General features: G+C 37.2%; 1 protein-coding gene across 1 annotated transcript; it reads right to left on the bottom strand.

Moving 5' to 3' along the window:
• Positions 1-7,603: 7,603 nt before the first annotated feature.
• Positions 7,604-9,759, bottom strand: LOC101293232 (protein PHLOEM PROTEIN 2-LIKE A10-like). The gene has a single exon (XM_004288222.1). The coding sequence runs from the start codon at positions 9,391-9,393 to the stop codon at positions 8,170-8,172; it is 1,224 nt and encodes a 407-aa protein (XP_004288270.1). The 5' UTR covers positions 9,394-9,759; the 3' UTR covers positions 7,604-8,169.
• Between the last annotated feature and the right edge of the window lie 1,802 nt (positions 9,760-11,561).

Genomic DNA, 11,561 nt, shown 5'->3' with positions numbered 1-11,561 from the left:
TTGTCCAAGAAAAAACAATTTTGTCAAAGATTTTTTTTTTACATATATATATATATAATCCGTTTCAAATACGGACGTCCGCACCGCCTTAAAGTGCGGACATCCCTTCGTTCGTCATCGTACAACGTCGGCGAGGGCGCGCCTCCACCCCAACGGACTCTAGCAGTGTCCCCGACCACTTTCCCTCCCCGGCGAGTCCGCCAAATTCCAGTTTTCCGGCCAGATCACTCAAAACTTCAAACAAAGTCAATATGGCCGGAAAACTGGAATTCAGCGGACTCGCCGGGGATGGAAAGTGATCGAGGAAGCTGCTGGAGTCCGCTGGGGTGGAAGCGCGCCCTCGCCGGTGCCGTACGGTGGCGAAATGAGGGACGTCCGCACGGCTTTGTGTGTGTGTGTGTGTGTGTGTTTGAGCCCGATTGATATTTCGGTCCAAGACTAATAATAAGTCTCGGATAACATTTGGGCCAGTACCTGTGGCCCTTTTTAAAGTAAAGTCTGCTAGAGAGCGCGAGCTTCGGAGGCGCGCAAGTTGGTTTCCTATGAGGACTGTAGCGCCTCGCGGGTAAGGAGGCTTTTGAGTTCGCATAGGAGACTACAGGGTTTTTGATAACGCGGGGTTAGTATTTGTGATCTGAGCGGAGTCTATCTATACAACTTGACACGAGTCATTCTGATGGTTTAGTTCGCAAGCTAGACGTGTCCTATTGTTACTCTGATTGCTGAGTCTGAATTGGATTGTGGTTACATCTTTACTAGCTAGCTGCAAACCCCTATATAAGGAAGGTTCGAGGATCATTCACACACACAATCAAATCATACAACAACTACAACAAATCTTCGAGCTTCTCAAAATCCTACGCTAAGTGCATCTTGCCTTAGTTTACAGAGCCCGTTTGGTCTCGCCTTCGATCACTGTTCCGATTAATTGCTCTGCTCGCTACCTACAGTGAGTATCGATTGCAAGCGAATATGAATGCTACTCATAATTCCTCGTCCACGAGGTGGCACCAGAGCCCTACTCTCATTTGATTAGAAGTCCAGCATCAGCACATTCTCATTCCGCGCTCGCGCGATGGCACGCCTGCATCCGTTGTTTTACTTTTGGTACTGCTAAGTTACCTCTCTATCCTTGCTGAGGATCGTGGTCAAAACTATATATATATATATATATGATTCATCAAAAATAAAGTTTATATATATTTGTGCAATTCATTCAAAAGAAATTAATTCGATAAACATTTAACCGATTTGTTATTTTATTTCTAATATTCGATACAGAATATAGCTTATATATAGACATCAAAATTTTAACCCACAAAAATAAAATATTAAATTGATAAGTTAAAAGTTTATAATTAAATTTAGATTCACAAAGATTGAAGAAAATTTTAATAAATTTACAAAATTAATTTATGATATAAAAGCCTACTTTGGTATGACTATTAACTTAGTCATTATTAATACATTAATCAAATTTGGTATATATGCATCCATATTAAGAGGGTAAGAAAATACTCCATATTAGTATGTAACAACCATTAATTGTTATGGTTAAAATTGTATTTTTACTTAAGATTAATATGACATAATTTATCAAATTGATGATGTGTCAATGTGACACGGCATGCTACATAAGATTAAGGCAAAAAATCTTAGGCCTTTATTAAGACCCTCTAACACTACCCTTTTAAGTTAACACTACTAACAGATTATCAGATATCTCAAAAACGTCAGCAATCTAGAAGTTGACTTCCTAGAATACATTACAAATTCTACCCCCTCTTTTTATAATCACATCAGCAGGAAACCAACATTGTTATAAAAAGGAAACCGTGCATGGTTCATATTGCATGAGTTAGTTGCCGTCTGTTTATTTCAATTCTCAGAAGAAGCTGGTGCAGCTTTCAACTGCCAACTCCCTGCTTCGCCAAACTTTATGATTTATGAATCACTTTGGATTTAACCAAATGAAATAACAAGTAGGCAGTAGCTAGTGTGGCTGAAACTAAAAGAACCGCAATACTGCATGCCTGTAAATTGAATGCTCATCATGTCTCTACCTGACGTAATTTCAGTTAGTTAGGGTTCTTATACTTTTGTCCAAGATATAAAATCCCCAAGGTTGTTGAAGGTTTATGGTTCATATTGAAAAGACATGCACTTTATATAGTGGTTGCAGGCCAGGTTTATGATTCTGATTTTCTTTCACTGCATATATATATGATTAAGTGTAAAACCAGAGAAGTATTTTTTTTTTTTTTTTATTTTTTATTTTTTTTAAAGAGGGTAATCAGCCCCCTATTTTATTAAAAATATAAAGGTAATATAAAGAAGGAAGGAGACAAAAACCTGACCTCTCGTATCATGTAATTCTCTAACTAGAGTTCATAAATAAATGCTCAATCTTGCATGCATACAGTCCCACCAGAGAAAATCGAAGTTCTTGGAAACTTGTATAGTGGTTGGATATGGCCCTCCTCGATCTCTTTCACTTTTATTGTGGGCAACTATAGCTTTTGACTATGACTGTTCACACAGCACGCTCAAATTGTTCTTTGCATTTGAGCTTGATCTGTCAAACTAAGTAATTAGCATGCGATTTGCACACACACTCATCACAGTGGTGAACTTGTGATTGACTAATCATTGATCAACGTCGTCAAGTTTACGTTTTTGCAAACAATTTTAGGCGACTGAGAGTGGCCTCAGACATCCTGATATGAGATCGATAAGATGCTCGATCAGTCCAACTAGTTTACTTTGTGTATCCAGCTAGCTAGTACGTTGTTATTTTCTAGTGCTATAACTTTGTCCTGTCGACTTGCAGAACACATCGATCGTCTTCATCTTTCTACAACGCGCTATCGACATATATACTTGCTTTCATGTGATTTTAGCAAAAATCTTGCATGCGTGCTCCACATTTTTCAAAAGAATTTCATAGCACGCATTAACAATTGAGTTCCCAATAAGTGAAAGTAAAATAGAGAGTTGGTGATTTCACTGACGTCTTGCATACCCTAAATTTACACACGAATTAGAGGTGCACAGGTGTGACTCAACATTTTATTAATTAATCTAATAAAAGAAAAACCTTGATCATACATCGGCTTGATCTTGGGCCTCAAAATCTATATGGTTTGAAATGGACTCTAAAGTTAATGCTTAGTTATCTTCGTTTTCCTTAGGATGATTACGTACTTGTATTATATATATCTCTAATGCAATTTAGAGCTTCTCATATTTTTTATGAAGATAGCTGATGCTTTAGCAAATCACAATTAAAATTACAATGACTCTTTATTTTGGATTGGATTCTCTTCCTCTAAAAATCTCTTCTTTTTGTAAGAATGATTGGTGGATTTTTTTTTTTCTTTTTTAAATCTTAATGATTGGTTGGAGCATTGCGCTATTGTTTTTGTTAGCCTGCATGTTATTACTCAAAAGCTTGATTATACAACCAACTAATCTCTATCTCTCTCTCATACACACTAGGCAAACTCAATCATCAACCTCAAATAAGTGGCATTGCTAGTAAGTAGGTAGGTAGTGATGTTCTTGTGTCGGCGAGTCCTAAGTTTGGATATGCAAGGGTTGAAGATTGCAAGATCTGGTAGCGAAGCATTCTATGACTTACGAACACTAGAATATTATTGAACTAAATATATAGGAGAATAATGCATGTAATACATGTGCCGTGCCGTCATTGAAATTTAAGATTGCAACAACCATATAATCATATATGGCTAGCCAGTTCTCAAATTTGACAATCCTTTTCCTAGTCAACTTTTTTTTTCCCTCAGGATAGGAGGAGCTTTACAAGTTGCCAACTATACGCGTGCGTTCTCAATGTACATATGCTTTTCTAGCTGCAGTAGAACTGTAGGAATAAAATGGTCCTCCGAACTCCAGTCGGCTATAGATCCGCTAGGGCAGGATTCGGATTTAGTTCTTTGGTAGAATAAGAAATGGGACATATATGCAACTGTCAAAAAGAACAATTAAGATCTGGTGGAAACTATGAGTCTATGACCAAAAGTGGTTGAGGATTTTCTTTTTCCTAATCTGATCCGGCTAATCAATTTTCTTTTTTCTAATCTCGCAGCTTTGAAATAAAATGAAAGTTCAAGTTCACCGTATCTTGAAAACACTATGATCATGATATTGCACTCATGATTTTAGTAGAATTTCAAGCATGGGTGTGGCAGTCCCCACACCATGCACGGAGTGACGCCCTAATCCCAACAAAAGAAATATATGATCGTTGAGTTCCGCAAACATTTTGTTTTCCGTAAAATAGTCTACGAGAAAAATATTTAGCAAGCTACCCTGAAAATTCAAGTGGTTTTAAATGGTTGCATATTCTAAACGGACATTATTACTAAATATAAAATCTTAAAAGAATCGTCAAACTACTACTAAGAATCGTTAAACTATTGTTAACTGTTAACAATATTTCAAAATGCACTCAGCAAGTTTCAGATACCACCATATTGTGCTTGTAGAAAGACACTAGTACTGCTACTATTTGAAGAAGATGATGGGACAGATGGGTGCTACCTCAATAAGTTTCATAAACATTTTCTATAAACCAAATAAAAACCATATATTAGCATAGTTGTTATATGGGCTTTCAGTCCATTAGGTTTCAGCCCAATCCAAATCAAAATCAGAAGTCTAAAACCAACCCAGAATAAGAAGCTCCAAAAATCTCAAAGATCTAAAACCCTCACAAAGCAGCTGAATCGTGAAAAGCAGAAGCAAAACAAATAGCAAGAAAGTAGCACAATCTTTGTATTTGGAAATGTTTGGTCGACGTAAATTCCTCTCCTTTCCTTTAGTAATCGGAGCAGTCATGTAAGATCTTTTCTCCGATTCAATAAACTCTTATCCTTCAACTTATTAGTCTGAGTTTGATAATCACGAATTTGAGCTATACCCTATTGTGTAATATTGATGTTATGCCACCCTTCATGTTGAAGAACACTCCTGCTTGGTCTCTTGGTTCGGCCCAGTTTTGTTGTGCTTGCTTATTATAGTTTACTATTTGGTTTGGTTGGTGGTGTTAGTAATTTTGGTCAATAATTAAGTTTCTTTCTGCAATTTGATTTTTTTTTTTTTACTATGAAAATGCCAACCCATGAACAGGAAAGCATCAATCTTGGTATTGTTGCATACGTGCAGGTGTGATTATGTAATAGATTTGCCTGAAGTTCTCATACTGTTAGCTTTTGTCATGCATTTACATAGTGAATTGGACATGTAAGTGGATGGAGAATGACCATGTTCGGCAGTCGAATATATAAGCGATGAGAGGGAAAGAAAAATCATTACTAATGTTATTATGACTGGTTTTTGATAGAATACAGGATAGTTGTATTATGAATGAGCCACACAGTACATGCTGTAGATTCTCTATAAATCTCCATACACAACCCCAAATCTTTTGCTTTTAAGGCTGTGCTTGTGGGGCTGCCTCCAAATTCTTGAGCGATGAAGATTGTTTGTAGAAACACTGATTCTCATTTTTTTTTTTTGTCAAATTTGTTTGGTTTAATTTGACATGAAGAACTTTGGTTTGATAATAAGAAACTCAAATTAATAGCCATTATCAGGCTAACACCATGACTTTAACTTTACACCCTAGATGAAGCTGTTGGTTTGGTCCTTTGTAGATGTGAGACTGTTCAGCTTATCCTCGCTTTGATTATGTTATCTCCTTCCATAAATCATTGCATAGGTTAGATATCATTCAACTATCAGTATCTGGTAAAATAAGTTTTCTGTTTTTTAAGACATTAGAAATTTGGACTTGGTTAGATTACTCTCTTTTAAAATATATATATATATATATATATATATATATTCGTGTAAATTACGATTACGGAAGCTCAAATGATCTTCAAATTTGATGAAACTTTGTAGGAATGATCTACACACTGTGTTTTAGACATTGTACGGTTGAGATGTGAAAATACGACCTGAAAGTGAGCGAAATAAGGAGTCCCGCACTTTAATTCAAAGAGGGATCCCTCTCTAGAAGGGGACTGTGTGTATATATATATATATACACTTTTCTTATCTCCTGTCTGTTTCTGGTTGAGCGGGCATGTATCGATCTTGAGACAGGATTTGAAAAAGTTGGTCCAGAAAGTGCAGTAACTTTTCTGAAACAATTGAATTACTCAAACTTATCATCTTGTATGCACTCTTCTCCGGAAAGTATTTCTTATAGATGATGATCACTGCAAGCATATTATTTACCTCCAATGACTTCTTTTCTCTGATTTTACTAATTTTGTTACTGCTTTTCTCGTCCTTGATATCTAAAGAAAGGGCTCTAGGATTGTCCTTAATCCTATAGGCATAACACTCAGACTATGAGACTGCTAGACATTCATCTAGTTTAATTTTAACAATGGATTATTGAAAGTAAATGCAGTTCATAGCAGATGTAGCCAGAAATGGGAATGTCTTCTATGCAAAGTGGAAATGAAGGTAGACTAAAACTATATGATAATCATTTGATTAGCACCAACAGTGGCTCCCAAATTTGTGAAATATGTGGTATTGTATGTGGCAATATTAAGTCTTGAAGACAAGTTATAAAACCCATAAGCATTAGAGTGGTAGCTTAATTGGTAAAACAATGCAATCGTTTTTCCACTTTTGTTTCTTATCTGGCTGAATTTACAGCTGGGAATTGGTTCCACTGAGATTCAGTCTGCTTGCAATTTCAAATACCCTGTATGATTAATCTGGTTTGAGTGTCATTCAAGCTGACTTCATATATGTATATGGGATTTGCAGAATTGGAGTTGCTTCAGGCAAGGCAATTTTTGGACCCCCACTTGAGGATTACTGGACAAAGAAGCAGCAGGAAGAAGCTGCTGCAAAGGAAACTGATGCAAGCTCAAAGTAAGCAATATGGTATCGCATTCCCTCATGTTTGGTTGTCTCACTGTGGTGCAAGCCAGGAGATGAAGATAGTATATCAATTAGTTCATTCGTTTACACACTACAAGAATATGATGAAAGCAACAGCAATTTGCATCTGTTTCTGTAAGCTGTCATAGTTGTAGAAGAAAGGACTGTGCTTGGTCAATTGTATTTCTGTTTAGGTTGCTCAGTTGTGAAATTTCAATGACGCTGTTTTTCAGCTTGCTGATATAAGGAGGAAAACTGCTCTGGTATGAAATTCATACAGACTAATACGCTACTTAATGAAGAAGCTTCCAAGTTTTTATCTATAAATTTATCTGTACATTCATCCCTTCAATACTTTTTGATCTGTCCATATGTCAAATGTTGTATTCAAGTTGTTAGAACTTTTATCCGCAGAACATTTTCTGTTACCAGAATGATAATGCAAAACTTTAAAAGTAGGTCCTTACTTGCCCTCCAAGCTTATCCGAAATGGGTTATCGACATTATTCTGGGAACGTCATTCTGGGAAAGAAGATCATGTAATGGGTTTATGGATATATTATTGACCTTTAAGAATAACCTCCCAACCAGATATCAACTTTACTTAATTTCTGTTGTTTGTTCTCGCCAACAGGGTATACCAACAAGGCAAGCACTACATTTGAGTTGCTTTCACTAAAACATTTCAAAATTTCAACAAAGTCCAATACTGCACTTGCAGATTTATATCCAAGTAAAGTTACTATGAAAAGAGCTATGAAACATGTATGTACATGAAGAATGAATACCTGCAACCACGTTCTAAGAATATATTGGAGAAGATATTAAGTACCACAATGATATGTACATGGTGTAATTGGTGCAGGTTCACAACCACTAAAAGTAATTAAAAGGTTCTAAATCCAACTTTAGGTATACAGTGTATCATTTAGCTGATAAACAGAGCTAAATCGGGACACAATTGCCCAATGAAGAATGAAGTTTCTTTCTTCACAAATTCTGGAACATATTTTCTCGCACGCATTGCCATCACCTAATGAGGACCAGCATGCCAGGAAGGGTGGACGCATACAAAATTAAGCGCACCTTCAGTCTTAGCCAGCACTTGGAACTTCTTCGGTTCCTCAAAGAATTTTGAAATTTCATTGAAATATACACACGCCAACAAACAGGCAGTTGCACAAAAGAATTCTCGTATACATGGCCATGGACTTACCAAATGAGAATGTACTCAACAAGCTAAGCCGGAGCCAACAGCCATGGACTATCAATTATGTGTAAACACAAAGATAGACATATAGTGGCAATAACGGAAGACTTTGCAACAGCATATCTCACAACCTCAACACCCTTGTCCACAGTTTCCACACGAGCAGAATTAACACGTCTCCGCATCCCATCAAATAGTCTCTCCATCAAGAACTCCAAGGAAGATCTAACTGTTTCAGATGTAACCCGTCCGGTCAAGTCAAGAACAAACCTTCTATTGCTTGGAACTGCCAGAGTAGAGGATACTTGACCGATCCACCCACTGTCTTTTCTCCCATCATCAAAAGCCAAATGAGAACTTGAACTCAAATTCGGATGGTTCACATTGGATTTCGAACTTGTCAACACTTGATGAGATGATCTAACCAGAGTTTCAACCGCGCCATTACAGACTGATAACATCATATCTTTTACTTTCGCTTCATGCTTGGGGTTGGTTAACCCAGAGAAGATATCATCATACGTGTTGATGTGCATAGTCTTGTCAAGATAAACCGCAACAGCTGTGCTCACAAATAGCTGGATACAATCAGCAATCAGGTCTCTGCACTTTTCGCTACAAGCCACATCCACCCATCTTGGAACATCATTCATCTTCATACCAAATTGATCCTTCCTTGGAGAACCAGTCGAATTTGATCCTGCACCAGACTGCTCATCCGAAAAGAAAGCTAACACCAGATTCTTAGCAAAGCTCCCAACAACAACAGATACAAAACCAGTCCCTGCCTTGGTAAACAGCTTATCCATAACTTGATCCATAAAGCCTGTATTACTAGAAACTCCATCACCACCAATACTCTGACTCTTAGCCTGTGCTTGATAACCCCTCAAAACTCCCAATGTTACAGCTTGTGTGACCTTAACAACAGACCCCGAAAACTCATCCGACCTACAAATCTTCGAAACTTGCTTCAAACCATTTGGAATTTCATCAAAATCAGATTGAAGAAAGTCCTTTAAATCTTTAGACACAACTCCAATCGACTCAGCAGAGTCCGAAACTACTTCAGCTACAGAAACTAAAGCTCCTAAAAGCTTCAAAAGCCTCTTTCTTTTTCGAGAAACAGAAGGCAAGTGATAAACCCTGTAAGCTCCATAACCAGAGAAGCCCAAAGCAGCCATTACAAAAAGCCACTTCTTCCTTTTCTGGGCATAATCAAAACCCTTTTTCGCTACCTCCAGGTCCATCATGGACACCAATCTCAAAGACCCAATTTTGATTATGATCCAAACTTTCAACAAAGCTATAGAAAAAGGGTCTAAATCTTAGGCCTTATGTAAGAACAGGTCTATACCTCAACTGGGTCCAAAAGTTGAGGAACAAGCTAAATGGGGAGTTGGGTTTTGGGTGTTGTCGTTTATTTGTATCAACAAATCAGAAAGAGAAAGAATCAGACCTGTGGGAGTGAGAAGGGGATGAGCTAAGAATCGTTCCAGGGGAGGATAAGCCGTCTGGTGCTGAAAAAAATGAGAAAGCTTTATTGACGCGTCTACTTCTTGCTTTCTCTGGTTGTGATTTTGTGAAGGCTAACGATCACCGGCTTTGTTTCAATGTTCAACAACCACCATAAGCTATATTTATTTATATATCATTGTCACTCTCAAATGATATTATATCCGATCACAGTTACCACATAGAAATAAAAGACTTGTCATTGTATAACGACCCAAAGATCTGTAACAAAAAAAAACCCAGGAAAAGCCAAGATTGTGTTCGCACGGGCCAAAACAAAAGCAATTAAGCACAAAATATCAAAAAAAAAAAAAATTGTTTAGTCCTTCTGATTTGAAGTCAACATCTGTTTAGTCCTTTTTGATTTTATTTTAATCTGAATGGTCCTTAAAGTCACAATTTTTCATCCAAATGGTCATTTTATCCAACTAACACCTCAACTAGACTCATTCATGGTCATTGTTTTAACTTAGTTGATTTTAATTTTGAATTGGTTAGGATTTCTATTTCAGATACAGCTAAGGTGTTAGTTGAAATATCCGTAACAAGTTTGCATACCGATTCTATATATCTTGCATATTCTGAATTGTTTGCCGTTTCATTAGGCCGAAACAGATTGTTACAAAATTCATTTTTGAAGGTTGGCGGCGGCAGAGTTGTTTGGGCTAGCTTGTTTTAACCAAGGGTAAAGTTGTAAACACGAAAATTCCTTTAACGAATAACAGAAAGACACGTGTACAAAATAATATAATTGTATTGATTGAATTTGAGGGTTATAATCTCTGTGGGTATTCTTTTAACAAGAATGTCCTCTGATTCGATCTCCGACGTTGATTTGATCCAAGGGTGACGGGCACTTGATCTTGAATTGAACTATTGTAGTTTGAACTTCTTATCGTGTTGACGATTTGTAGAAGGAAGTTGACCAAGGGTCGTAGAGGCTTGATCTTGGAAAAATTTGGGCCGCAAGAGGTGTCACGTGGTGAACGTTCTTCGGCTTGATAGCGGATGAATCAGCACGTGTGTTTGGTGGTTGTTGATTCTCCATGAGCTTGTTGAAGAACTTGGTAGAAGTTTTGATTTGTTGAAAGGCTTGAAGACGAGGGTTGATCAAGGGCCGTAGAGGCTTGACGTTGATCGGGTTTGGGCCACGAGCAGTTTCACATGGTGGTTGCTCTTCGTCTTGTAGTTGCTGAAGATGTCGGCTATTTGGCAACTTAGGACTCTTCGGGATTTGACAACTCCTAGGCTTGAGGTTGATAAAGAATCGGCTATTTGGCAGCTTGATGATTCTTTAAGGGTTTTGGGAGAATTCTGAACTCTCGGGAGTAATTTTTCTCTCTTGTCCGGAAATCCTCCTCTTGATATGAGAGGGGATATTTCTAGTGTCGATGCTCCTCTGTAAATGGAATGCATTGAAGTCACAACTTTAATTGTATTTTCTTAATGATATAATTAAATCAATCATTTTTGATTGATTGATTCAATTTACCATAATTAAATCAATGAGTCTTAATTGATCGATTTAATTATGACCGATAAAGTATTTCACCAATTTGATTAAATTCTGACTTTCTTTTAGATAATCAATTTGATTTGATTGATGTCTGATTATCAATTGACGTTTAATATTTGACTTTAGTCGGGATTGATGATTTTGTTGTCGACCGACCATTCACATACCGCCACGTGTCATTTTCGAAGACTTTTCAACTTTGTTGACTCACGAGCCACGTATGTAATTTTTCAGGCCCATGCGTTGTATGAATAATTTAATGATTATTATTCTCATTAAATTTTATGCGTCTACAAAAATATAGGGTGTTTTAACTTAGGGGAGAGAGAGAGAGAGAGAGAGAGAGAGAGAGAGAGAGAGAGAGAGAGAGAGAGAGTAGTAGTAGTAGTA

This window comes from Fragaria vesca, linkage group LG1 (assembly GCF_000184155.1).
Source record: "Fragaria vesca subsp. vesca linkage group LG1, FraVesHawaii_1.0, whole genome shotgun sequence".
In the NCBI taxonomy this organism is placed as follows: Eukaryota; Viridiplantae; Streptophyta; class Magnoliopsida; order Rosales; family Rosaceae; genus Fragaria; species Fragaria vesca.
The sequence above is the reverse complement of the archived record's forward strand: the minus strand, read 5'-3'. Positions and strand labels throughout refer to the sequence as shown.